Below are 26,910 nucleotides of genomic sequence, written 5' to 3'. Positions count from 1 at the left end.
TGGATGCCCTTTGATACCAGCTCCTGGTGATATCAGGCTGTTTGTTCTATTTATGGCCTACTGCAAACACAAAAGAGGGCTCGGCCGAATAAAATCTTTGTCAAGCAACCACAGATACAAAACCTACCTGACTGGCACACTGTGAGGAGTAAATTAATGAGCGTGTGTGTTAATTTAAAGCATCACAGACATGAGAAATATGTAAAACCATTCTACAAATATCTGTCATCCAAACCAAGATATAAGCTAATAAATAAGATATTTTGCTTTGCACATATTTTAGGGAGCAACGAGACACAGGAATCAAATTTCTCGATTTCAAGAATGTGGGCTTCTTTCTTATCCAAATAATGAGACAAGGCAAAGCGAAAGTGATGATTAAATACACCGAAGGCGTCAAAAAACCTTAAATGAACTTAGAATACAGCAAAAGGAACTGCAACAGAACTGAGTGACAAAAATAAAACACAGAAGTAACTTGATAAAATCACACAACTTCTGTGTTAACAAATACACATGCTTCATCCAAATATTATGTACCAAATTTAGTACAACTGCTGGTATAACACACGTTATACACAGTTGACAATACACAGTGTATTTGTCAAATTGTGACAGTAATATTATTGCAGTCACGCTGTGATAATGAAAACATGTCATGCTCATACACAAAATGAAAAGCGCCAAAGTAAACCAAACAAAGTAGGCAGCTGTCCCAAACCACAAACCATCAGAAGGCCTCAAATTCACTGTTCAGCAGAGAAGTACTAGAAATTTGATTAATTGGAAATTTATCTGTTTCTTTGCAACGTCAAAGCATAAAGGAGTGCCTTACTGTGGACGAAATCTTGTTTTGATAGGTCACCTTTAATATTTCAGGTGTGCTTATGTGCTGCATGTTACTAAATAAATAATCAAATGACCACAAATGAACTCAGGAAGTCTTTCAGTAAAGAAGAACTGGTTGGTTTGATGCCATGTGCAGTCTGCAGTCCTGTTACAGTCATCAGGAGTACTGAGGACATGTCTACAGTTGTTGAACTTGTCATCTTCCGCTCATGCGTATCCTTTGGGTCAGAAAATTCATATTCATATTCATTCATTTAAAGATAAACATCCGGCAAGTCCTGCAGAGTGAATGCAAGATACATCAAACGCGCTTTGAGCCTTTCATACTTGAACTTTTGGGATTTTAACAGTGAAAACGAGAGTGTGGAGATCTAGCAGTGAGTCCAACAACATGAATAAATGAGATAATGTTCTAACTCGTAATATTGTATGTTTTAGCTGGTCATTGGTCTTTACTGTGCAGATTTTTTTGAGTGCGGAGTGTGAAGGAGTTTACATCCAGCAGTATGACTTTATTATTCTGATTCTGATTATGTTTCATTTAATTCACCTGAATGTTCTCAGCTTTGGTGACTCAGTACATTTAGTCAATAAAAAAAAATCATTGAAGTAGGTAGGTTTACTTTTACTTTCTTTGTTTACTTTGTATGACATAGCACATTATAACAGGCTCTTCCTGTTTAGTGTTGGCCACGGTATGAAAAAATCACCTGGCAGAAATCCCCAGGGTGTCTCCTCCACCAGTTGGGTCATCTGACCAAGAGCTCAGACGAAGAAGAAGCTTTTTCAGCTCCAATGGCAGGCAAGTGTGTTCTCGTATAATTATGTAAAAATGTTTTGAATACTCCTGTGTCGCATGTTTTAGGTGATCTGTGGTGAATGTGAGCAAAGCCTACTGTTACAGAATGAGCACACTGATGTCTCAAGGAGTGAAGTCAAAGTCAGTGATTTTGTTCGGTAATTTGGTTTAATTTGGTTTAATTCGTACACAAATATTGTAATATGTGCACCGTGCGTGTATCTGAATCTGAAAGGGTCTTTAGCCGTGCAGAGTTGTGGAAAGTCTTTCTGATCGCATTCCACATGGTGTCCATCTCAGTTTCACTTTTGGATTGAAAACATTCAGAAAATAATGATGAATGAAGGTGATGTTAATGTTGCATTTACAACAGCAATGGTATTTATGTCCTCTCCAGTGTAATCAAGACATTCTCTCCTCCCACGTTAATTCACTATCTTTACTTTTATCTTACACCTTGCTCTTCTTGCGAGGATTGTGTTCAGCCTAATGACTGAGTAATAGACTTTATCTGTTTGCTCTTTAGCCCCACCTACAGGCCGCCCAGTGACAATAACTGTGGGTGCCCTATGGAGATTTCAGTTGGACTCTCCACCACCCGGACCCCCCAAAATAACAGGTGAGTATAATGAAGACTCAGACGCCACCTTAAAAACACTTACTTAATCTAATAGGACAAGCCCTGCCTTCTAAGTCATTTTGGTGGCTGTAGCTGTTGGCGAATTGGACTGAGGCCAAGAAAATATTCAAAATATGTTGCAATGCAGCAGTTTATTTTTAGCTTCTTCTATGATATTCTACGAACAGTTCTCGACCTTTGAAACAATATTTTTAGAGTTAGATTTGTTTTGTAAAACCACAAATATGTCAGTGGATCTTTTTTTTTTCTAAATAATCTAAATAAATCTTACCCTTCTAGTTTCGGCCACATTAGTACAGACTGCTCTCATCCTGGCGCGAGTCACCTTTGGTCAGTACGCTCTTTCTTCCATATTATGACGTTTTATTGTCTTTCAAAGACACTCGGCTGTTCTGTAACCGCACAATGCTCTCGCCACCATGTGTCCACAGGTGTCGTTTATTTCAACGACTGCCCTCAACAGCCAAATATCCCCAACTACCTGTTAGGTCTGGCTTTGCTGACCCTGCTAATGGTGCCGTTTGTGTCTTTCCCCTGTGAAAGCAATGGCACTCGGTCACAGCAACACCCCAAAGGTTTCAGAGCCTGTCTGATGTGTTTAATATGTGTATTTATCCACATATGGATCCTGGCAGGTAAGGGTGCAGATGCCATATCTGGAAGAACTAAATTAAATTTTTTTCCCATGATAGATTAAGACTAAATGTTTTCTTTTTTTTCTCCACAGGTGATGTGTGGGTCTTCTCAGTCTATCAGCCCAACTATGATCCCACAGCAGCTGATGGGCTTTACTGTGATAAGACCCTGTACACGTTTGCTTTCTGGAATGCAGTGTGGGAGACTTTTGCGATTTGCGTCTGCCTGGCCAAACTCTGCAAAGGGCTGCTGTGTTGTGTGCTGTTGAGTCCTGCACAGGCAAACAGAGACTTTTACAGGAATGTTTGAGGCATGAGTGCATCACAGGTCGACACTGACTAGCAGTGATTTTATCATCATTTCTATACATCTTCAGCTTCTACAGCTTCTCATGAGTCAGATTCAGATTTGTGCGTGTGTGTGCGTGCGTGCATGTGTGTGTGTGTTTAACTAACCATCTTTTACACTATCAGTTAATTTGCCAATTGCTTGACTCAATCATTAGGCACTAATTGTTGCAGTAAAACTTTATGTTTATTTATGATTATGTGGTATATGTTTTTACTGGAATTTTTCTTCTTTTTTTTTATTTTAAATAAAGTTTCCGTGTAAAATGTGACAACATCGTGAACAGAACTTAGTTTTGTTGCCATGGTTGGATTAACAACATATGACGTCATTCAGCAGCCCACCAATGAGGTTTAGACGAGGTGTTCTGGTTGAAGTCCTTTTTCTTGTTCGTTACCGTTAGGTCCACGTCCCCTTTTTCTCGCGAGAGACATGTGGCAAAAAGTTAGGTCCCATCTGGTCGTGACAATCCCGTCCCACAGCGGTCGATGACGCTCAATTCGGCCAGCCAATAACATTAAGGTAAATAGTGCGCGTGCAGCTGTCATGAACCCCCGCCGCCTCTGCTGCTGTCGGCAGACCCGCTAGGCTCAATTAACAATTGTTTTAATCCAAGCTGTAAAGGGCGACATAGTTCACAACTGCCCGCCAGAAAAGAGCGAACAGGCTTCTCCTACAATGACAGGCAAGTTCACCTCTCTGGGTCACACATGTAGCAGTTTCTTTGTTACAAATCTTTACCAGGACATTTCACGTGTGTTTTGGCTCATCCTAAATGCTAACTATCCCTGCTCCGTTAAATCCTGCTGGTTTCTGTTATGCACAGACACGGTTAAAGAGCTCGTTTCAAAGTGCCTGCAGGCCCGGGACATGGCATACTGTCCATACAGCCGGTTCCCTGTCGGTGCTGCCATAATGACAGCAGATGGCGCTATAATTACAGGTAATAAACCAGCCTACTTAATCTGATGCTATTTCAGACTTCTGTTTAATTAAACGTTGCCTTTTAGTCCACTACATGTACAGCTAAAGATTATAATCCAAAAATACATAAATTTAACAACTCAAAGTATATTTTGCTGCTGGTAAGACCTTGAATGCAGGACCGTTAATGGAGTTTCTTTAACCTTTGTTTTTGATATTGTTACGTAATTAAAAGATGTGTAAAAGTTCTCCAGCACTGAAGTACACTAACCAATAACAGCCGGAAGGTAGTGTTGGAAAGTACTATATATAGAATAGTATATATATACAAGTGTATCAGTGATAATGCATTAATATATAACAACATAACATTTAGAGGTGCCTCTCTGAAGCCTATAATGATTATATTTTTACTTTTGGTATTTCAGACAAACTTTTAAAACAAATAACATTCAAAACAGATACTACAAAGACACTCATGAAGTGAGAGAGAAAGAATAATGTAATAACTCTGACAGTAAAATGTATAAAATGAGTTCTGTGAGTCTTTAAAAAGACAGTGTCTGTGTGTTTCCAGGCTGTAATGTGGAGAACGCCTCCTATGGTCTGACAGTGTGTGCTGAGCGGACAGCCATCCAGAGGGCCGTGGTGGAAGGACACAGGCAGTTCACCGCCATTGCCGTGACGTGGTGACTCTCTCAGTACACTGACATTACTGGCGCAGTAAGAGTGTCATGTAGCACGTGTTCTCATGCATGCGTCCTCTCTGCCTCTGCTCTGTGTAGTGATATCAAAGAGCGCTTCGTCGGGCCGTGTGGAGCATGTCGACAGGTTCTTATGGAGGTGAGACATCTCTTTTATGACCAGTTCAAATAGCCGTTATGAAAGTGCAGTATTGTGTCTGTAACTGCGCCATCGAAACCTAACTTTCTAAAACAAAATAAGGTTAAGTTGAACTGTATTTGAAACAGGTTGAAATATTCTAATTTATATTATAAATTATTATATTTTGCAGTGTATAATCCAGGAACACTAACTCTGCCCTGTCAGACCAATATCTGGGTACTGCAGTAAACACTGGGTGTGTGTGCAGTGAAAGCCACTGTATATTGCAGCCCGTTAAACATTGATGATAATAATTACCCAGCACAGTAAATTGTTGTAGCTTCCTCTTACAGTAAAGCAGCTGTTCAGTAAATTAGACTTGAGAAAGAGGATTTCTTTGTCTTTTTGTTTTTCAGTCACAATAAAACCTTTTACCTATACTTTCTTCGCCATTTGAAGCGCCCTTTTTAGGTTATAATCAAGACCAAACAACACATAACTTTGTGGTGTCAGATCACATGAAGTGCTTGTTTGGTACAACATAGCTTAACATATGTATTCTGTGTAATGCAGTCCGTCAATATTAAAAACTGACACTTTCTGGCTGTTTTTGCATGTGCATATTTTTTGTCCTTTACTACTGTACATTACTTTTTCTCACCAGTTTGGGTCAGACTGGACTGTATACTTGACCAAGCCGGATGGATCTTACAAAGAAACCAGCCTCGCTGAACTGTTGCCTCTGGCCTTTTCCTCAGCTCACCTCGAAAAGAACTGATGAAGCCTCAGCAGCATCTTTAGACATCACCGCTTACTGCTTTAGTACTGTTTAGCTACAATGTATCTGGCAACACTGCTAAAAAGGTAAACAATAAAGCACATTTTACCCTAAAAACGTCTTATTGTTATTGTTGTTATTATTATAAGCAAAGACTTTACTAGAGAGCTCTAAAGATGACGTCTCAAACGTCTATGTCACGTGATTATGTGGGCGGGTCCGAAATCAGTTTCCGGAAACATGGAGGCTGTTGTGAGTGATGTGGTGGCTCCCGAAGACCTTCTAGTAAGTTTTCAAATTATTAAACCTCTGTCGTTGCTAAAACATACACGGTGACAAAAGATCGAGACTCACTGATGTCCTTACAGCGTGTGTTTACCCGGTAAGCGCTGAAACTTGGGTAAATAACGGCCTGTCGGAGTAATCTTTGTCGCGTCACGTAGCTAGCAAAATGCTAATGATGTTTGGGATCAAAAACTGGTCTCGTCATCGCAATTTCCGATAACGGAATTACGTAAGTCGTGGTATTATCGATTTGGGAATTATATGTACTTGTGTGTATGTTAATGCTATAGCAGGAGGTGGACTTTTAAGTTACTTTGGCTCCTGTTAACTCAAAAAAACATTACATCGTAATTGCTACATGTGCCAAAAGAGACTCAAAAGGCGAAGCGTAATGTCCGCACAACACGGTGTGTCTGTCCCACTCCCCTCCTGTACAGGTGGTTTAATTTAATGTCACACAAATTTAAGTAAGATACGTACAGTCGGACGGCTTCTGTCTTGTTTTGACAGAAATTTGAGAAGAAATACAACAGCGAGCTGGCGAAGGGAGCTGTCTCCAAAGAAACAAAGTTTGAATATGCTTGGTGTCTGATCAGGAGTAAATACACAGTGGATATCAAGAAGGGAATTGTGCTCTTAGAAGGTGAGTTCATCAAGAAAAAAATATTTTTAATATTTTAAACACAGAAAAGTAAATCAGTTCATTCACTGTAATATAAAGTGTGAAAACCATGTCTCCCCGGAGCCAAAGGTGACAATTTCAAGTGTCTTGTTTTGTCCGACCAACAGTCAGAACCTCAAGTTATTCAGTTCACTTTCACGAGGGAATTAATGAAGTTCAGCAAGTATTTGACATTCTCACTTAAAGAAGTGAACCAGATAGTTAATCAGTTTTCAGAATTGTTTCTGCTGATCAGCCAATCACAAAATTGGGAAGTTGTTTCAGCTCCACCTGGTTACCTGTTGATACTGAGATGCTGTTTTTTGCCTACTGGTATTTCAGGGTCCAGATATCTAATCTAATATCTAATATCTAATATCACTGTTAATACTACTCAGATAGTGTCATGCTCTCCACAATATAAACCTGATTTTTGGGAAAAAAAAGAAAGAAAGAAAATAGTGATGATGTGATTTGGCTGTGCTTTCACTTAATCAGACAATTGTGTCACTTGATCATATTGCAGTGTCAATAATACTTTGATTGATTGTTTAGCCCTACTGCAAAATGATGACATATTAGCTTGTTTTTTTTTTTACAAGTGAACAATTTAAATAATTTCGTTTTTTCTTGTAGAGCTCGTTCAGAAAGCTTCCAAAGACGACTCTCGGGACTTCTTGTTCTACCTTGGAGTGGCCAACTACAGGCTCAAAGTGAGTGTCATTGTTGAGTCTGTAGACTTTTCTAGCTGAGTGCAATTCACTTACATTAAAATTGTAGCATTTTCCCGATTTTTAATGCCACCCTTACATTTGCACACATCTGAGAGCACTTCCCCTTTCCTCTAGGAATATGAGAGAGCCCTGAAGTACGTCCGAACTCTTCTAAGGAACGAACCGGGGAACAAGCAGGCTCTGGAGCTGGAGAAACTCATTGACAAGGCTTTGAAGAAAGGTAAGAACCAAACTCTCGTAACAGACTTTGTCATTTACTCAAACCTGTTGTTAGACTGAATAAATCCAGAATGCTGACTCTCACCTGTTGTTGTCCAGATGGCTTGGTTGGCATGGCCATTGTCGGGGGAATCGGCCTTGGAGTGGCTGGTTTGGCTGGCCTTATCGGCTTGGCTGTGTCAAAGGGAGCTGCTAAATCCTAACCTGGACACTGGACCACATGTCCTCATTTTGCTGGACTGACGCACTAATCCTTCCCCTGAATAAAAAGTTAAAAGTTTGTGGAAAAAGCCTGAAGGATGTAACATTTTGATTTGAAGTTGCTGAGGAACTGCAGCACATTAAAGGGTTTGAATAATGCCAGTGAATAACCTGTTGTCATGTATTAACAGGGTTGAGATTCACCGTGACATTACTTGTCTATTCACACTCAAAGTATCGCACTTTCTTATTATTTCTGTAAATAAATTAAAATTGTTGAGGTGCATCTAAATTTTATGTATGCACTGCAGCCTAAACTTCTTAAGTTGACATTTACTTTCTATAAAAAATATGTTTATGAAAGCTCAGTTGAGGTTCTGTAAATCCATTGTGGAGGAAAGTGTTATTGGTGTAGCTTGTAACGCCAAAAGCGGCTGAGTGGTTTGTTTGCTGATGAGGTGACGCCGACTCTGCCAAGTTATTGCAGTTATTTTGGACGTGATGTTTCTTTTCATTTATTCTGAATACAACTTGGAAATAAAAATTAATACCTTATCATGTAAAATGAACTACTTAACCTGTACTACATTTAATGGGTTGTGTTTTCCATGTCGTTAAATAAAATGATTTTGGATTGAGAGGTTTTCGTTCCGTTCTCAGGAAATTGCTGTCAGGTATTGTACACACAGGTGGATCTTTGAGAGGAGAGGACGTACAACAATTTCAGCAGCTTTATTGTCTTGGTCAACAAATAAAGCTTTTGTCCTATGAAATAAAATGGTTATTGCGGAAGATAGCTTTGTGTAATTTAATCAGACTTTTGATTATAAAGTTGTCAGAAGTATTGATTTTTCTATACCTTTGGACCGTTTCTAAAGTTCTGGAGCTCAGAAAAGGCAGGTGAGATTTTGATTTCAGGACTGTGCAGATGTTGACTTTATCACAAATGTGTTGTTGTGGGTCTCCACACTCTGATGCAAACAACCCATCTTTAATTTCCCCATGAGGATTAAGACTGTTATCTAAACATTAAGAGTTTGTGTTATGTCTTTAAGTGTCATGAAGGGGCAAGAGGCTGATTCTTCACTTACATTAGCTGGCAACCGTTTATCAAAGTCATTTTCATATAAACACTTAGAGAGAAGCTAGAAGCAAATACTAGAAGCAAAGTCTAGTCTATAACTCAGTTCTTATCACTGTATTGACTAATCAGATTATGACACATACAGTATACAATGCTCATTGATGTTTGATGAACATTGTGTACAAGTCCATGTGTTGTTAGTTTTTGGCACTAACATTGGGCTGTACATGTTTGCACAAAATCATGTGTGGCCTAGTTCACTTGCACTGATCGTCCACACGTCTTGATGTCCCCGTGGGCGATTCAAGTCACTGTTTTACGACAGGAAGGCTTGCGGCGTTATCAGTCTCGTGGGATGTTATTCATTAACTCACCTGACAGGACCGAAACTCTACAGGGGCAGATCAGTGAAAACAATAATCTTCTTTGGTGTGAAAGACATGATTGAGTGGGTAAACGAAAAGAAACCAGGCATCAGGGTGGGTAAAATGATCTCGTATCCAAACAATATGAGCTTAATAACTAATCAAAGTTGGACTCTTCAGACTCATCTCATGCATAAAAAACTTGCACACTCAAACATCAATGATTAGTCACAGCCAGAGTAATTCAGATCAGCTTCAGTAAGTTTCAGTTACAAAGGCCAGTGTTCATTGATTCCGCACTGGATTAAACACATAGCTGAGGGATATGAATGAGTAAAGCCATGAAGAAAGTGAATCTTTCTGAGAACATGGTGTAGTGCATGTAGTGCAAGTCACACCCTGTATACATGTCATCACACAGCAATCTGAAGTTACTGTATAATCCAGTTGAACAGCAGTTTATTGTCACTTTATGTTACTGCAGGCACAGAGACAGACAATAAAATTTGATTTTTGTCACAATGTTATGTGCAGTTATTGTGTAATTTTAACTTCCCTTTTATCTTTTTACTGTCCTGATGATACTCTCAGATTTTATTGGCAGAGTACAGGCCTAAAGGCATAGGTAGCAAAAACTGTAACTGTAATCATATTTCTGGATTCAAATCCTATTGATCACATTTAATAATTTGGTTGTCTTCTTGCCATATGACAGCTGTAGACAAAAAGAGCCAACTGCAGAAGTGGAAAAGTGACATTTTGTAGGGTTTGATAGTGCCACCAAGAAGTTGCCTTTTGCCTCAACAACTGCTGGATGGATTGCATAGAATTTATGTCTCATACTTTTGTTCCTCCTCCCACGAGGAATCATAATAACTTTGGTGATCCCTTCACTAAACACCTGCAAAACTGCTAACATTCCTATCGGCTGCACTTTGTATTTAGTGCTAATTAGCAAATGTTAGCATCTTAACACACTAATCCAACATGGTTAACGTGGTAAACGTGTAGTCAAGGTCATGTTTCCAAACAACGGTCTCACCATGATGAAGCGGTTACTGTGGGGACCAACATCATCACGCAAGAGTCTCAGCTTTACAGACATGCTCACTTTGTGCAATTCCAAGACTGTTCATAGACTCCAGTATGCAGAAATATTCAAATACATATGAAAGGAAGACATTTATACTGCATGTTAAAAAAACCGAATGGGACTCGTATAAAGTGGGAGACTTGTGGTTGCGTACAGAGCCCATTTTCATTAAAATATCTTGAGCCAAGAGGTTGACTGACCCCTTAAAAATGGCCATGAAAGTGTTTTTGTTTAAACTGCTAATACCACTGGCTATTTTATTTCTTTCAGTGAAGCAGCACACACAGACCTCTTTTTAAACTGTATTTATCTTATCTGTGCAGTCTTCTGTCTTGTCTGTCCACATCACATGTTCATCGCACCTCTCTTTAATGAGTCATTCCTAGAAAGTACATGCTTCTTTCCTGGGAGGCTTGTCACTTTTTTTTAAAAAATTCATATAAACTTTGTTTTCTGAGACAAAGCCCCTATGGCATTTGCATGTAGTAACACAAACACAGCAGTGACCGATGATTGGCCGAGCTGTAAAAACTTGCTCTGCAAACAGCCCAGCCATAAAATGTGACATTTATGGCTGGGCAGGATCCAGTTTCCAGAGGAGCTCAGGTAGAGATGAAGTGAGATGAGGCAGGCCAATGAGTTGATTTACCTGCAGTTTGAATTTCTCCCTGTTGTGAACTCTGTTTTTAAGTGCATTTTCCCAATATGAAGTAAATTTAAGGCACTTTTTATCTCAGTGTTCAGGTGCTCTCATGCTGATGTTATAATGTTTATCATGTTCACCATCTTTGCAAATTAGCGCTAAACTCAATCAGCGGTTAGGGTGTCGGACCCGTAACCGGTGGATCGCTGGTTCGATTCCCCGTCCCGGTGTCCATGGCTGAGGTACCCTTGAGCAAGGTACCTAACCCCCACTGCTCGCCGGGCGCTGCACGCGGTCGCCCACTGCCCCGGGTTTGCTGTGTGTGTGTGCACGTCACTTGGGTGGGTTAAATGCAGAGAACAAATTTCGTTGGAGTGAGTTCCCTCCAATGACAAAATATGTCACTTTTATAAAGCTGAGATGAATGTCATTGACTTGGCAGCTATTTGTTCACAAACCAAACCACTGGGCAAGTTTAGATTTGGGCCTGATGATGGCATGATATGAAAAGTCAAGAGATCAGCAAAGTTATTAAAATTCATCCTCACGTGAGTGTGCATGTGTGTAACAAATTTTATTGCTGAGACACTAAAAACCACAAATATCAACCTCATGGGGGCGCCACATGTTATTAGCCTTCACTGTTATCATGAAAAGATGTGATTCCTGAGCTAATCAGTTTATTTAATCACTAACAACAGCAGCCTCTTAATAACTTATCAACAGGTTGTTTTACCAGAAGAAGTTTATTTCCACTCTCTCTCTGTACTGAGGGCTAATAGTTCATGTGCTGTAGTGTGGTAAGTGAGTGAGTATTAAGTAAGAGTAAGTAAACTGTTTGCAGTTTATAAATCAATGTGTGAGTTTCTTTAAAATCTCCACGACTTATCTTTATTGTCTCCAATAATTGCTGTCATCTCATTCAAAGTGCTGTAAATAGATTTTGATTAATTTTTACACCCATTTCTGTGTCACTGTTGACTAAACTGCCTTAGCAAACACGTCCTTGTTCCAGAAAACCGATGTTTAGATCAGGTTTATTGCAGGTGGATTGTGTCTGTTTCTGGAAACTCATTCTTCACTCTTCCACAAATCTCACCTCTGGAGGTATTTGTCTGAAATCCAGGTTAAGATTTATCTTAATATTATCAGTGTGTGAACTGTGTGCCCCGGATTTGGTAACGCTGACCCAGCAGCTATCAGGAGGATTATTAATGAGGACACACAAACACAGAGACTACAGGATGAACTGACTAACTCTGGTCCTTTGTGCTTGTGCTCCTCGCTGTGACTTCAGCCCTCAAATTAGACCAGTTACATATTGGTACTTTTCCAAGATGGCAGAAACAACTGGGCGTGATGCTTAGTGATAGTGAGTTCATGTCTGATGGCCTTGAGTTTTTCAAATACAAACAATAAATCTAACAAGGGGTAATTTGGCTTTATTAATAAAGTACTTTGTGAATATAAAGCCACTTAAGTATGAAACTTGGGGTATGAAGATACAAATATCATTGCAAATAAACAATTACAAACCTTTAATAAATAGCTAATTATGCTTAATTGACCGTCAAATTTAATGATTTGTCAAAATCGGTTCACAAAGCAGAGCAAATGTGATCGGTTATTTGCAGTCCGATGCATTTTGAAGGGAAAAACGTGATTGAATATGTCTGCTAAACATACACAGTGCGGCGTCATTAAGTGAGACAGATGACCATTGGACCCTGAAAGTGAGCCGATAAACACCTGTTCAGTTTCAGGGGTGTAAAATGAAAAAAAAAAAAAGAACATAGAGTGTCTGTGAGGTGAGCCAAAGGGGGAGGAGAGAAAGCGAGTCATATAAATCATTATACCTTTCTGTTGAGCTGAACACATCTCACAGTGGCAGACCAGACACACACCACACTCAGAAACTCACCAACTCACCAACTTGCTTTTAGGCAAAATCAGATGCTCTGATTTTCTTCATTAAGATTCATTGATTTGAAACAAAAAGATCTGGATATTCTTTTGGTCGACTGCTGGGCCAAGGAGGGGTCATGGATCCAATTGTGGAAGTAGTGGCTTTGGTGCTGGGGTTCCTGGGTTGGGTGATGGTGGGGGTGTGCCTGCCGAACCGTTACTGGAGGACGTCCACCGTCGACGGGAGTGTCATCACGACCTCCACCATCTATGAAAACTTGTGGATGTCGTGTGCGACAGACTCAACTGGGGTTCATAACTGCAGGGAGTTCCCGTCACTGCTGGCTTTGAGTGGTATGTTGACCAAAAGGAAAAACTCTGTCATCTAACTGTGACAAATCATTTTAACAACACAGTTCAAGTTTTTAATAAGTCATTTCAAATTGTAAAAAAGTAGTTATCTTGCATGAAGCACTATTGCTTTGTCATGAAAAAAATGATGATGCCATCAAAAGTGTCTGTGAATGGACAGTTTCCAGATTTATGGGTCCTTAGACTGAACTTTTGCTCTGTTGAACTTCAAATGTTCATAACAATACATGTTTATAGGCCAACATCAAATCTTGCAAACAGGCCATAATCCCATGACTCCTTTAAAGGTAGATGACAAGTAAAAAGTGAAAGTAAAGTAAAGTGAATTCATCAGCTGTTTTTGTCTTTTTCAATACTGCACTCAGGTTACATCCAAGCGTCTCGTGCCTTGATGATCACATCGATAGCGTTGGGCACCTTTGGACTGGTGGCGGCCCTGATAGGATTAAAGTGTTCGAAGGCTGGAGGGGAAAATTATGTTCTCAAAGGGAGGATTGCTGGCACTGGTGGGGTCTTTTTCATACTTCAAGGTAACAAAATTGAAAAAAAAAGTGTATTTTAGGGAGGGTAAACCATTGAGATTGAGTCCAAAGTTAATAAAAGTTCTGTTCTTTCTGACAGTAAAGCCATCATAATGCATTACCCTATAAAACAATAAAAGAACCTGATCAGAGCTCTGAAAAAGAATATTACATAATCAGATCAATCATCAATAAATTTCTACACCTAATTTTCCAGACTTTGGACCTATATGTGCAACTATCTGCTTTCTCAGTTATTAAAAAACACTCAATTGATCCTTTTTCCTATCAAAGGCCTGTGCACAATGGTCGCAGTATCCTGGTACGCCTTCAACATCACGCAGGATTTCTTCGACCCTTTCTATCCTGGGATAAGGTGAGATATTAGTGGTGGTGGGAGTGGAGAAGGTTGACAAGAAGGTCTGACACGAGTGTTGGCCGACTGAAACTCTGCCGTGTGTTGCAGGTATGAAATCGGAGAAGGGCTTTACATCGGCTGGTGCTCCGCTGTGCTCGCCATCGCCGGAGGAGCCTGTCTCACCTGCTCCTGCAAAGCTGGCACACAGGAAAAATTGTGAGTTCAGTTGGGACTGTTTGGTCCCTCTCCATCTGCCAAAATATAATAAGCATACTTTTACTATATCAAATGATACAAATGATCAAAATGATTAAGTTAGAATCAAGTTAGGATGATTAAATCTCCGGAGAAAATCAACATACAGTTGAAGAAAAAGAAGAAATAGGCAACATGCACAAATAAATGTACCAACAGAGTTTAGACAAGAGAAATTAAATTGATTCTTTTAAGTATTTCTATTTTGGTTTACTGTTTATTTTTGCTGAATGGTGAAATGTTTTCCTGTGGAGGACTTCGAGAGCACTGAAAATCTCTGGTGCCTTCCCGCGGCAACCCGTTTGTCAATTCTCATGTGGGATGTATATAATAGTAGCTCTGATTGGACATTTTCATGTGAACTTCTTGTTTCTGACAGACTGAATGCTTTATTTTAAAGGGTAACTGGTTGGTGGTGATCGACTAACCCTGTGGGATTGCTTGTTGATTGTGCACATAGACGGGGGGTGAAAATGAAACAGAAGCACCAGGTTGCGGGTGTGTTTGGAGTGACAAAAGCCTGACCAGGCCTCAAACTGGTTAAAGCTGATCAATATTAAAAATGAAGTTTGGTGCCACCTACTGGTATGACTTTAAAAAGTCCCTGGTGTTTGTACACACATGGGATTAAAACAACACATATCAATTTTCACAACACAAAGCCTTCTTATAATTTGATTATGGAATAGGATCATTTTCACTGAAGACAAGAAAACTAAACACGGTTAAATTCTGTTTAGCTGCTTCAGTTTTAAGGTCCTCGTATTCTGCCACACTGACACAAGTCATTAATGTTACTTGTAACGCCTGTTGTTTTCCGTTATGACAAGTCAGAGTGTCTTCTGTGATGAAGGCCTATGAAATCTTCTCAGGATTGTTGATTTTTCAGACGTAAAGTGATTTAGCACCCATCCTCTGTGACTAATGCTTTTGTTTAACCGTCTTGTGTTGCAGCCCTTTGCCCTATCAAACCAGGGGAACCGTGTATTCTGGAGTTGCACCAACCAGAAGCGTGGCTGCTAGTACTTATGGAAGAAATGCTTACGTTTGAGCAGGATATGAAAAAGGGGGCGTGGCAGAGTTAAACTTTTTTCCTCAACTTGCTTTTTGCTGACACATTTAACATGTCCTCGTGCTCAGTTTTTACACTGCAGTTGGAGCTTTTTGTCCATATGTGGAAAAGCAAGTGGTCCATCAGATGTTCACTGGTGGAAATATTGTATATATAATCACAATACGAAGTGTGTAAATCTGTAAAAATGACAGCACTGAAATGATAGCATCGAAGTTGTCAAAGTTGTAAAAAGCTAAGCTGCTTATCACTGCGCAAACATACTGTACGAATGTGATGATTCTATTTATGCTTCCTTGTTGATGTTAGCACAAACACATTCACTTGTTTCCGAAGGAATCAGTCATTTGGTGATCTGTCTGCACACTTCTAGACATTTGTATGGGAAGGTCAAAAAAACTGCGATCATCCAGATATTTGTATGCTGTTTTTGTACAGTTTTATAGATGGTACCTGAGAAAGAGGAAGAGGGAGTAGTTTTCATTTTGATGTTTTTGTTTTTTTTGTTTTTTTTTACTTTTGCACAATAAAATGTGTCATGCTTAACATTTCAGTTTGATTTTGTATTCCTACAGTCAATAAAGTTATGATTGTACTTACAAGTTATGCCGGCACGAGCATATCAGATGAGTGGTTCTCAAACATTTTCATGTCAAAGACCCCTAAACTGACACAAATGACACACAACCCTTGTTTGCTTTTATTACATAAAGTATATGAAGTCCAGGACCAAAATAGTCGTACATTCTGGTACCATATTACCTTTGGATACATGATGCTCCATTGTTGTAGTTGTTTCCATTTTTCCATAGTGCCAAACTGATCTGCAAGTACACTGACCTGAATGGGAAAGAAGAAAAAAAACGCTGTACACATGTATTTAAATTATTGATTAATTAGTTATTATTTGATAAATTAAAACACACGATACATTGACTTTGTAGATCTGGCATGTAAGTTTAATAACAATTAATTCTTTATTAGTAATGATTAACTTTCGACTTTTCTTCCGTAAAGACACGCAGACGGTTATTAACTTTAAATACGCAGTAGTAAGTAATTACTATACAAGCACTGTGGTGATGCTGGGATACAGCACATGCCACCTCTTGGCCCATGCAGAGATATGGGATCAGTGTTAAAATAGCCCCTCCAATGAGAGCAGCCCACGTTTCTCGACGAACCCGGATGTGCGGCACGCCGACCAACCACGGAAATGTAGGGCAGAAAGGAAAAGGAAGACGACACCAGAGGCAGAAAGGTTTCGTGTACAGAGTGTACAGGCTGTCAGCTGTTCAACTTCTCCATCATCATGTTACGTGAAAGTGTTTTAAGTTCAGTTTTGGTCCACTGAGTCCCCGTCGAAGTGGGGAAAGTGCTGTTTAATCGTTGCAATTTCAGCAGGAACCTTTTAGCTACGTGCCTGATTTCCACACGGAATACTGTCAGACCGGGACCGTAAATAATATACCGTCGTAGGTGTTACTGCGGTTCGGTAGAGGGGAAAAACAAGAGGATTTTATTAAGAAAAACCACCGTTTCAATGAAACAAGTCGGCATTTTTACTCGAGGTGAAAGCAGAGTCGTTAAGTTTGCTGGTTTCGGTGACAAAGTGTGAATAGTTTCAGTGATGGATTCGTGTCGGCGGACAGGACTCAGCGGGGTCCTGTGCTCCCTGTCACTGCTGTGTGTCATCCTGGACATCCAGCTGGACGGTAAGCCTGACTTTACATGCAAAGCAAGTTTTTAAAAGCCTTCTTGAACACTAACACAGGCTTTTTCTGTACGTCTCTTGCTTGTTCGTTGTTTCTGGCTCTTAAAAGTTTCCATGGCAGGTTATCTTAGCTAGGTGAGGTTACGTTATGCTCCACCCGTCTGAAATTTGCTCAAAACGAAAGTCACTGCCGCGTTATTAGTCAAATATGCAAAGTATTTAAGTCGCAAATGCTAAATGTAACAGGTATATAGGATGTTTCTTCTTGGAATTACAATGAGTACAGGCTCTGTTTAGGATCCCCTTTCCTGTCAACAGGATCTACACCCCCGTTATTATCTCATTAAGAATGACATAGTTGTCTACCTGTTAACACACTCCACACACATCTATGTCTGTGATGTATTTCTAGCGAGGCTCAAGCACCGTTTTATGTTACAGGGGTCCTGGGGGCAACTCATGTTGAGATTGAGCACCACTTGGAGATGGGCCGCAAACTTCTGGCTGCTGGTCAGCTGGCCGAAGCCTTGTCCCACTACCACTCTGCTGTGGGTAAGGTTACACACAGACATGCAGAGAGACACACACTTTTATGCTCTCACCACTGGCTGACATTTTCAGTCTGCATCTCTGCTCCACTAATGCTTATCCTCTTCCATATTTACACTTAAGTACCCTTACTTACTTGCCACAAAATGTTCCAACATTTTACAGAGGGAGACTCTAAGAACTACCTGACGTACTACAAGCGAGCTGCGGTGTTCCTGGCGATGGGGAAATCCAAATCCGCCCTGCCAGACCTGACCAGAGCCATCCAGCTCAAGCCTGACTTCCTGGCTGTAAGTTCACCTTGTCATAACAAGAGAAAGTAGCAAATAATTTAAGAAAATAGTTTCCTTAATTTGTGTCTGTGTGCTCACAATATTTATTTCTGTCTCTTGGATCTCCTGTTTTGTTTTGTCTCCTGCATATCCTCTAATCATCCCGTCTCTTTACACTCTGTCTCTTTCCGTCTCTTTACACCTGCACGTCCAGGCCAGGTTGCAGAGAGGGAATATCCTGTTAAAGCAGGGCAACACACAGGAGGCCAGGGAGGACTTTGAAGCAGTAGTAAGTTTATTGCCGTTTCTGTCATTTTAGTGCATTTGCTCAAACACCAGACTAATGCATGTGGTTAAAGGAGGAGCTTTGTCTGTTTTCAGCTGCAGCGCTCTCCAGACCACGGAGAAGCTCGGGATCAGCTGATGAGAGCCAACGAGCTGGAGGAGCTGCAAGAGGAGGCCCATGGTGCATACCACCAAGGGGACTATAGTGCTACCATCAGTGTGCTAGAGAGAGTCATTGAGGTGTGTGGTACCTTACAGTACCTGTATGGTACCACCATGGTGTTATTTATCAAATGTCTGTCCAGAATATATTTTTGAAAGAAGAATTATTCTTGCCTTTTGCTGTTGAGCTGAATTAGTTTGCATGTCTGTTTACTCTTTCTTTCCTCAGATCTCCCCCTGGGATCCTGAGTCGCGGGAGCTTCGTGCAGAATGTTACATCCGAATGGGGGATCCCCAGAAAGCCATCCAGGATCTGACACCGACCACGAGGCTACGCAATGACAACCGTGCTGCCTTCCTGAAGCTCAGCATGCTACACTACAGCCTTGGAGAGCACCACGAGTCACTCAAGTGAGCTTTGCTTGCTGGAATAAACAAACTACATTGATTCAGGCAGCAGAGTCATGCAAAAAAGTTGATTTCCATCTGGAGAGCATCTGTTTCACCTTGTTGCTTTGCTTTAGTCAAAATGTGCTTCTTAATCTGTTTCTGTCCAGTCACATCCGAGAGTGTCTGAAGCTGGACCAGGATGACAAAGAGTGTTTCAGCCACTACAAGCAGGTGAAAAAGCTCAGCAAGCAGCTGGACTCTGCAGAAGAGCTAATTCAGATGGAGAGGTCAGTACTCCTGTAGGACTGATGCACTTTTCTTTCCAAAGTCATGATCATCTTAGGATATCTGCCATGAATTTACACGATCTGTGCTTTAAAATATGCGTCTTTTTGAAGTAAATACTGTCAGCCACTTCAAAGTAAGCCAAGGCATGTGGAGCCTGGAAAAACTGAAATGGTTAATTCCCAATTGTGCATGCAGCATGTTATCATTCTTCTTTTGATATCTTTTGACACTTAAACCAAACGGAAATATGAGGAAAGAGGAGCCAACCCAGTTAACCTAACTAATTACCTTTACCCAATATTCTGTTTACTTACAATCAGATATCAGGAAGCCATTGATAAGTATGAATCAGTGATGAAGACGGAGCCAAATGTCCCATACTACACCAACCTGGCCAAAGAGAGGATCTGCTTCTGCTTTGTCAAGGTGAGAGAAAATGAGACGATCGGTGAGTTTAAGGTTTATTCTTCAACATGAAATTAAAAATCAACCACTTTGTCCCTCTGTGCTTGTGCCTGTAGTTAAAGATGGCTCATGAGGCGATAGATGTGTGTTCAGAGGCTCACCAGAGAGACCCTCGAAACGCTAACATCCTCCGAGACCGAGCCGAGGCGTACATCTTGAACCAGGACTATGAGAAAGGTTAGAGGACTCACTTTTCACGGTGACAATGGACTTCAATAAACTGACCTGCATGTTCCTGTTTTGCTGCAGTCATGAGAGCTGATTGTAAACAAAACTGGTTTAACAAGAAACAGAGCGATCATAATGTTGGCATTGAATTTGGAAAAGAAAGAAAGAGAGATCTTGCGTCTGCACACGTACAAAACTAAATGCATCGTGTCCATGTTAGTAGATTCTTTATGGCTTAACAGCAAAAATACCGAAACCCACAAGGCACAACACAGGTTCAGACCATTAATCAGAATATTGTAGTCTTTAATGGTTTAATGATGGCAAAATTAAGCAATTTTACAAAACAAAACAAAATTTAGTACAGTCCAGATGCTATTTGAGCCAAAGTGTGGAAAACAGACATTTATTTTTTCAATGTTTTGCTTCAGCTGTGGAGGACTACCAAGAGGCAAGAGAGTTTGATGACAACCATGAAATACGAGAAGGGCTGGAACGAGCACAGAAACTGCTCAAACTCTCGCGTAAGAGGGACTACTACAAGATCCTCGGAGTCAGCAGGTAACCAGCTCGATTACTTGGCTCTGGACTGATAGCAAATACATCCATTGTAGATTATGTTTATTCAACAGATCATGCCAGCTGACTCTAACAAACTTTATTCTCCTCAGGAATGCTAACAAGCAGGAGATCATCAAGGCGTACAGGAAGCTGGCACAGCAGTGGCACCCGGACAACTTCCAGTCCGAGACTGAGAAGAAAGAAGCGGAAAAGAGGTTTATCGACATTGCGTCGGCTAAGGAGGTCCTCACTGACCCAGGTCAGGAGATGATATTGACTATTTTAAGTTATAGGAACATAGCGGACACTTTTGTGTATTTTTTATCAGGGGACCTCAGTGAGTCCGTTCTCTGGTTGTAACATAAAGTTGGAAATCCGAGGAAACAGTTAGCCTGACTCGGTCCAGAGTAAGAAAATGCACTTAGCAGCACCTCAAAAACAAAAACTGAAGCAAAGGTTCACTGACAAGATGCATCATAACTCAAAACAATTTGGTCCCAAAACAACAGAAAAAGTAAGTACGGTAATAGCACTAAAGCTGTGACTTAAAATGTGCTTCCACAGTTTAGCAGTCGGATCATAATGAAATGTAAGTGTCATCGCAGTAATGAAATAGCATCTATGCATCATCTTCAGCTATCATTTGACTTTCAGTCTTTCATTTATCTCTCCATCCTTCCTATTGTCCTACCAGAAATGAGGCAGAAGTTTGACGCAGGCGAGGATCCCCTCGACCCTGAAAATCAGCAAGGTGGAGGAGGAAGAGAACAAGCCTGGCCTTTCCACTTCGACCCCTTTCAGTCCGGCGGCAGCTTCCACTTCAAGTTCCACCATAACTAGATTTGTGGACTTGACGACCATGAGGGGCGTGGGGACACCAGGGGAAGATCAGTGGCGGATTTACGGAGGAGTCTTCCTTTGAACTCGTGCTTGGATTCAGTTTTGTCAGTTACTTGAAACAGTGAAAATTGACCACAGAAACAAAGGACCTGACTGTGGCGACTGTTGAATGAACTTGTCGCTGTGGTTGGAGAAAATGAAATCTTGTGTCAACACTTCAGATCCTTAGGAATGGAAAAAGCGGTGGCGGAAAGCAGTCGATGTGGGACGTTTGGATTGTCAGCTCTAATTACTCCTTTCTTTCTTTGTGCCATTTTTGGAACATTTTATCAAGACTCTTTTTTCTTTAATGCAGTAGCTCCTGTTTGGACATTACACAGGACTGTCAGTGTGTTGGTTTCTGCTTGCAGTATTCTTCTAAGAGGAAATAACATGTTTACTGATTTCAGTCTACTGATTTTTGATCACATCAGACCCTTTCTGTTCTAGAGAACCAAGGTTTTTATACATGAAGACATGAGGAGGCATTTTGTTGAGCTTCTACATCAGTGGTAAGTAGGTGAGACTTCAGCACTATGAAGTGGAGCTTCATGTTAAAAGTTTTGAAATCATTTGGACCTTAAATCAGTGCCACTCTGTTATTGTGTACAGTTTTGTTTTAAATTACAGATTAGTCTTCTGTGGGTATCTAATTGGAATAATGTGTGAATTCTGCATTTGGGTAGAAACATTTTATCTTCAGCAGCCCATGTGTCCACCCTCCAACATGATGGATGTAATGTGATGAGAACTTGGTTAATATTAATATTATGGATGAGAAGAGAAGGAATTGGTGACTGAATCAAGAGTTGTAGTATTTCGCTCTTTTCTTTTTCACTCATTTCAAAGCACGTCTTTGAAAACTCGCACTTTTACCCTTATGTTTGAAAAACCACTCCACACGTCCTCCACTCCTGAAATGTTACTGTAGGCTTTTTAAAAAGTCATTCAAAGACTCTTTACAAACCAGGTGTGTCTTCAATGGTTATCTGAGAGCCTCGTTTACAGAATGTGTGCAGTTCATAACCAGTTCATTTGGATAATATTTGCTCTTCCTGAGGGACAGTTTGAAACAGAATCCATTCAGTAGCAGAGTCAAAGTTTAACTTCGTAAACGAGGCCTCAGTTTTACAGCCAAGGAAGACTTGCGACGGTTTAACTGTAAAGTAAGGTGACATTCTTTGTAGATTGACTTTTAAGCACAAACTAAATTATTTTGTCAATAACAGCTTATGGATACAGCGATTGTAACAGCTTTGAATCTTATCTAACGCTCGACTGTGTGAACCAGATGTGTCAAGCTCTTTGTATTTCAGTTGATTCGGTGGGACTGTTTTTGTTTCTGGGTTTTCTGCTGTTAGTGGCTTCAGTTTTACTGTTGCCAAACTGAATCACCTGACCTGCTCAAGTGTATTAAAATACTGAAACAATCAAATTTTGATTTCTTGATCTATGTATGATGAAAGGTCCCCCTGCAGCTACGAGCTCACCCTTAGAAAGTCCTGTAATAATTCACTTGTTTTTGGTCAAATTACAAATTTAAAGTTTAACTGTGTGAGAATCACTGTATGCAGTTAAACTAGTTGGTCAAAACTGATGCAGCATGACCAGTCATCTTTTTTTACCTGGCGCCTACATTATCCATGATTTTACTTGTCGATGGAGTCGCTCTTTTATAAACACGTAGCACTTGACACACTAATATTATATACATCATATGAGCTTAAACATAGCATGCGATTTCAGTCAATGTTCAAACTTTTTTTTCAATGACAGTTTAACACAAAGTTTCAAATACAGCGATATATTTTAAAACATCGTGAAACAAAGACATTTCCACACACATCCAAGTAGCTGCAGTTTTGCCCATAAACACACATGGCGCACATGTTTTACAGTTGGCACTGCAAATGGACATATCTTCAAGCGCAGAGGAAATGGCTAAATCCAGAATACTGACACAGGAGTTCTTTATTTGCATCTGTAGAGGTGAAGTGACTGATCCTCCGACAAAGATGTCCACACTCCACTTCTGAGGTCAGCCGTAGCCATAAAGCCGGCTCACTGAGAGACAGTCACACTGAGCGCTGAGTGGTGTCCATACGGGCAAAGCTTCATCAATGGTTAGCTCCAAATCCTTGTGTGTCTTCCAGGCTGTCTGCCTCTACCTCGATGGATACCACGTGGTGACCAGGGATCATGGCCAGGCCCAACACTCTGGGTTCGCCCTGGGAGAATGTGTCTGAGGACAAAAAGGGATAAAAAAATACAAAACAAAACAGAGGCAGACGTTTTTTTTAATTTCTGGAGGTAAGACACAGGATAAAAAACTGTTATTTAGTTTTAAATACATTTTGAAATACATAGTGTTCAATTTTAGCAACAGTGGATGTTGAGTGCCATCAAGTCTTCACCCACCTGTTGATTTGAGGAACTCCTGAGCTGATCCGAGGATGACATTGCAGTCTCTGTCTGTGCACAGGAAAAGCCCCACCAGGGTCCGCCCGTCTGTCATGCGGATCCTCATGTTTTTGTTCAGGAGTCCCTCTAGTTTCTGCCTTGCCTGGGACGATGTAGACACTTCAGACTGCTCCTGAGTGTGGACGGTGAATCAACAGACTTAGAATTAACCATAACTGGTCAATCAGTCACTGATTAGCTTAAAAACAAAATTATGTTTGCTTCCACCACTTTCATTTTCTAAAAAGTATATACACTTGATGCTCAGACGTTTGAGGACTTGCTTACTCCTGGTCAGACAACTGAGTTACACTAAGATACTGCTTTGGATGTTACTCGACATCAATAATTTTTACTTGAAACCCTATTAAGTTACACCTGGGTTTGCTTAGCGTTGAGTAAAACGTTTTTATTATTCATTTTCATAACTGTGTTCAGGAATCTGTATGCTGATTTTGCTAATACAAATATATCTTTAGATCCCGAGGATAAGCAGCTCAATGTGTTCACATATTATCTGGTAAGTATCGGCTGACGTTGCGTAGTTGTTAACAAATGACAGATCAGTTTCATTAGCTAGCAAATTCGTTAGCCACCGGCTAACGATAAAGTACAACTAAATCCTTCATAACGATGCAATATGTCTTTAAAAATCGTTTTCTTTCATTTCTGACACGGGATATAGCGTGAACGATCATCTGATATACTAAAAAATTCAAACAGAAATACGTACATGAGTCGAAGGACCATTTTCTTCTATCATTGTTGCCATAACCCCTGCCTCCTCTTCTACATTTGCTTGCGGAGCTATTTGTCCGACGGACCAGCTGAACCGGAAGCTGGAGGAAAGAAAAGGACCCAACGCATCAAAATGCTATGTTAAGCATGAAATGTAAAGTTGAACAAAGCATTATATCAGTAGAATATTACAGCCGAAGGAAGAGGTAACAAAAAAACGAAAAGACGCTATCAAACGTAAGAATTTATTACTTAAGCTCTTACATTTTCACACTTGACCTTTATATGGGCCTTTAAATTCAGACGAAAGTTGTCACAGCTTTGTTAAAACTAAATAATGAACTTTATAGGATATAGAGCAAGCATAGACAAATTATAAAATGGTTTGTTATAGTGTAACATTTTAACGCACGACTGTCTAACTTGAAATGTATGTGATTTTTGTGATAAAGTCATTAAATTCATTAGCAGGCCAGTTACTTTCATCTATCTATGCCAACGTCTATGCTTGTGCTTTTTTCTTCGTCAAATATGTGACCTTTTCGGTGTGTTTCCTCCTCCGAATTTCTGAATATCAAATTATAATCCTGCTAACGCTACTTTTTGAATTTATTTATTAGTACATTCTCCTGTGTTTCGTAGAAAGTAGGACCTGACTTTTGCAGACTTGAAGAAAATAATAGTTTCTCTTTTTTCAGAAGCACATTTATACATTTGTTTTTTCTTTAGTCTGTTACCCCTGCTCTACGTTGCTCGTTTACGTGATTACAAAAAAAAAAAAAAAAAAAAAAAACCCAAAAACTTCTCGTCCCTGGGTGGGCTCGAACCACCAACCTTTCGGTTAACAGCCGAACGCGCTAACCGATTGCGCCACAGAGACTTGTGAGGGACCAGCTGTGTTCCTTTCATTTTTAAGCATCTCCCAGAATTACTGAATTACGATAGCTCGATTGTGTCATTTTAAACCGAACATTCATGTACAGAAACCAATTAAATGCTTTGTTACGCACAATGCGTGTACAGGATTCACTGATGATACACATGCAGACATAATTCAGGACAACTGAGACAGAGTCTGTTATCGGTTGGGTCAATAATGGCAATTCTAGTTTCGGTTTACATGGCTTCGTGTAAAACTTCGTTTTTTGGGGAGGACAAGTTATTCATGATGTTGATGGTGTGTTTTTTTAATGTGAGCTGATCAGTTTCAGTTTTCCTATTTGCGTTTGTGTGTTAGTGTATGTGTGTTTGTAGCCGTGATTCAGTTAAAACTGAATCATTCCAGAAACAAGGACATATTACTGCTAACGGTTTTTCTACCCCTTAAAAACGTATTCATAGAAACGACCTCATGATTTCAGTAAAGTTACTTGAGGACAAAACTATGCGTCCCTGGGTGGGCTCGAACCACCAACCTTTCGGTTAACAGCCGAACGCGCTAACCGATTGCGCCACAGAGACTCCTGAGAGTTAGGGGCGTGGCCTTGTAAGGAAACCCCTCCCATTTGCCTTGTTCACTTACTTTTGTTGTACTATATGGCAAAATATTTGGTGTTTTAAATTGATCAGTTGATCAAAAGGCGTTAGAAGAAGGGAACAGAGGAGGGTGGTTTTTATTACATGCAGAAAAATTTAACTGGAAGTCACATAATTTGTTTAAAAATGACTGTTTACTGACATTATATTATTGATGTATTAAAAATTAAAGAGTGAATATTTAATTGTATGGCTTCAGAGGACACATGTTCATCCAGTTGCACACTTTTTGCACTCTTTTTCTGTTCTTGTGAGCTGCAATGACAAGTAAATTTCCCCACTGCGGGATCAATAAAGTTAATCTTATCTTATCTTATCAGTTACACAGCAGGCAGAGTGAAGCACGTATTTTTGTTGTGATCAAACTTTTATTTTCAGTCTACCGCTAAGTGAATTCAGTAAGTTCATTAAACAGTAACTATAAACAATAGGAAAACTATACAGAAATAACAATGTCCAGTTTCCACACCTCTGGCAGGAGTGTAAACAAACATTTATCTGTCTTTTATTTTCCTCAGGAGACTTGTCACAGTAAAGATCAGAGGTTTGATCCTGCTCGAAGTTTTCGTCTTCATCTTCCTCAACCTTACCCACATCTTCCAGCAGGTCCTCTGTCTCCTCTGAGTTGGGAATCACCTTTAGGAGCTATCTGGTCTGGCTGAGCAGGTAGTAAACACCAAGCAGTTCTCCTGTGGAAAAAGACACATGCAGTAATCTAGTATCAATGGAAGGCAAGCATATCATCTCAGGCCTTTATATACAGAAAAAGTGAAAGCTGATTTCTACAGTTCTCTTGAAGTTAATGATCTGTATTTTATCAGTTTTGTCTCTTTTTTCTCTAACCCGATCACGATCACGGGATATAGGTTATTCTTT

At 40.1% G+C, this 26,910-nt stretch overlaps 5 protein-coding genes and 2 non-coding genes across 8 annotated transcripts; 4 read left to right on the top strand and 3 right to left on the bottom strand.

Moving 5' to 3' along the window:
• Positions 1-1,504: 1,504 nt before the first annotated feature.
• Positions 1,505-5,916, top strand: zgc:103586. 2 transcript variants are annotated; one of them, XM_046381152.1, is made up of 8 exons: positions 2,173-2,267; positions 2,568-2,618; positions 2,720-2,923; positions 3,016-3,957; positions 4,099-4,215; positions 4,774-4,885; positions 4,982-5,039; positions 5,686-5,916. In XM_046381152.1, exons 4-8 carry the CDS (start codon positions 3,951-3,953, stop codon positions 5,797-5,799), a joined length of 408 nt encoding a protein of 135 aa, XP_046237108.1. In that variant the 5' UTR covers positions 2,173-2,267; positions 2,568-2,618; positions 2,720-2,923; positions 3,016-3,950; the 3' UTR covers positions 5,800-5,916. The 2 variants fall into 2 exon arrangements, with proteins under 2 accessions (XP_046237107.1, XP_046237108.1); XM_046381151.1 differs by lacking the exons at positions 4,099-4,215; positions 4,774-4,885; positions 4,982-5,039; positions 5,686-5,916 and adding an exon at positions 1,505-1,651 and having other exon boundaries at positions 2,175-2,267; positions 3,016-3,923.
• Positions 5,917-5,963: 47 nt separating this feature from the next.
• Positions 5,964-8,537, top strand: fis1 (fission, mitochondrial 1). The gene is made up of 5 exons (XM_046381153.1): positions 5,964-6,084; positions 6,595-6,727; positions 7,382-7,458; positions 7,594-7,699; positions 7,798-8,537. Exons 1-5 carry the CDS (start codon positions 6,007-6,009, stop codon positions 7,899-7,901), a joined length of 498 nt encoding a protein of 165 aa, XP_046237109.1. The 5' UTR covers positions 5,964-6,006; the 3' UTR covers positions 7,902-8,537.
• Positions 8,538-12,949: 4,412 nt separating this feature from the next.
• Positions 12,950-15,566, top strand: cldn15a (claudin 15a). Its single transcript, XM_046381600.1, has 5 exons — positions 12,950-13,343; positions 13,727-13,891; positions 14,177-14,258; positions 14,349-14,456; positions 15,450-15,566. Exons 1-5 carry the CDS (start codon positions 13,127-13,129, stop codon positions 15,544-15,546), a joined length of 669 nt encoding a protein of 222 aa, XP_046237556.1. The 5' UTR covers positions 12,950-13,126; the 3' UTR covers positions 15,547-15,566.
• Positions 15,567-16,769: 1,203 nt separating this feature from the next.
• Positions 16,770-22,735, top strand: dnajc3b (DnaJ (Hsp40) homolog, subfamily C, member 3b). Its single transcript, XM_046380878.1, has 12 exons — positions 16,770-17,282; positions 17,723-17,833; positions 17,996-18,120; positions 18,317-18,391; positions 18,484-18,627; positions 18,779-18,960; positions 19,107-19,226; positions 19,548-19,653; positions 19,749-19,869; positions 20,292-20,421; positions 20,532-20,680; positions 21,116-22,735. The coding sequence occupies exons 1-12, from the start codon at positions 17,198-17,200 to the stop codon at positions 21,259-21,261; spliced, it is 1,494 nt and encodes a 497-aa protein (XP_046236834.1). The 5' UTR covers positions 16,770-17,197; the 3' UTR covers positions 21,262-22,735.
• A 353-nt stretch (positions 22,736-23,088) lies between these two features.
• On the bottom strand, positions 23,089-24,617 carry naa38 (N-alpha-acetyltransferase 38, NatC auxiliary subunit). Its single transcript, XM_046380880.1, has 3 exons — positions 24,494-24,617; positions 23,719-23,893; positions 23,089-23,542 (listed from the first exon to the last, which is right to left on the bottom strand). The coding sequence occupies exons 1-3, from the start codon at positions 24,530-24,532 to the stop codon at positions 23,418-23,420; spliced, it is 339 nt and encodes a 112-aa protein (XP_046236836.1). The 5' UTR covers positions 24,533-24,617; the 3' UTR covers positions 23,089-23,417.
• Positions 24,618-25,304: 687 nt separating this feature from the next.
• trnan-guu lies at positions 25,305-25,378 on the bottom strand. Its single transcript has one exon. It is a non-coding gene; the product is annotated as a tRNA-Asn (tRNA).
• A 507-nt stretch (positions 25,379-25,885) lies between these two features.
• On the bottom strand, positions 25,886-25,959 carry trnan-guu. The gene has a single exon. It is a non-coding gene; the product is annotated as a tRNA-Asn (tRNA).
• Between the last annotated feature and the right edge of the window lie 951 nt (positions 25,960-26,910).

This window comes from Scatophagus argus, chromosome 23, assembly GCF_020382885.2.
Source record: "Scatophagus argus isolate fScaArg1 chromosome 23, fScaArg1.pri, whole genome shotgun sequence".
Taxonomy (NCBI): domain Eukaryota; kingdom Metazoa; phylum Chordata; class Actinopteri; family Scatophagidae; genus Scatophagus; species Scatophagus argus.
This window is presented reverse-complemented; position numbering and strand designations above follow the sequence as displayed.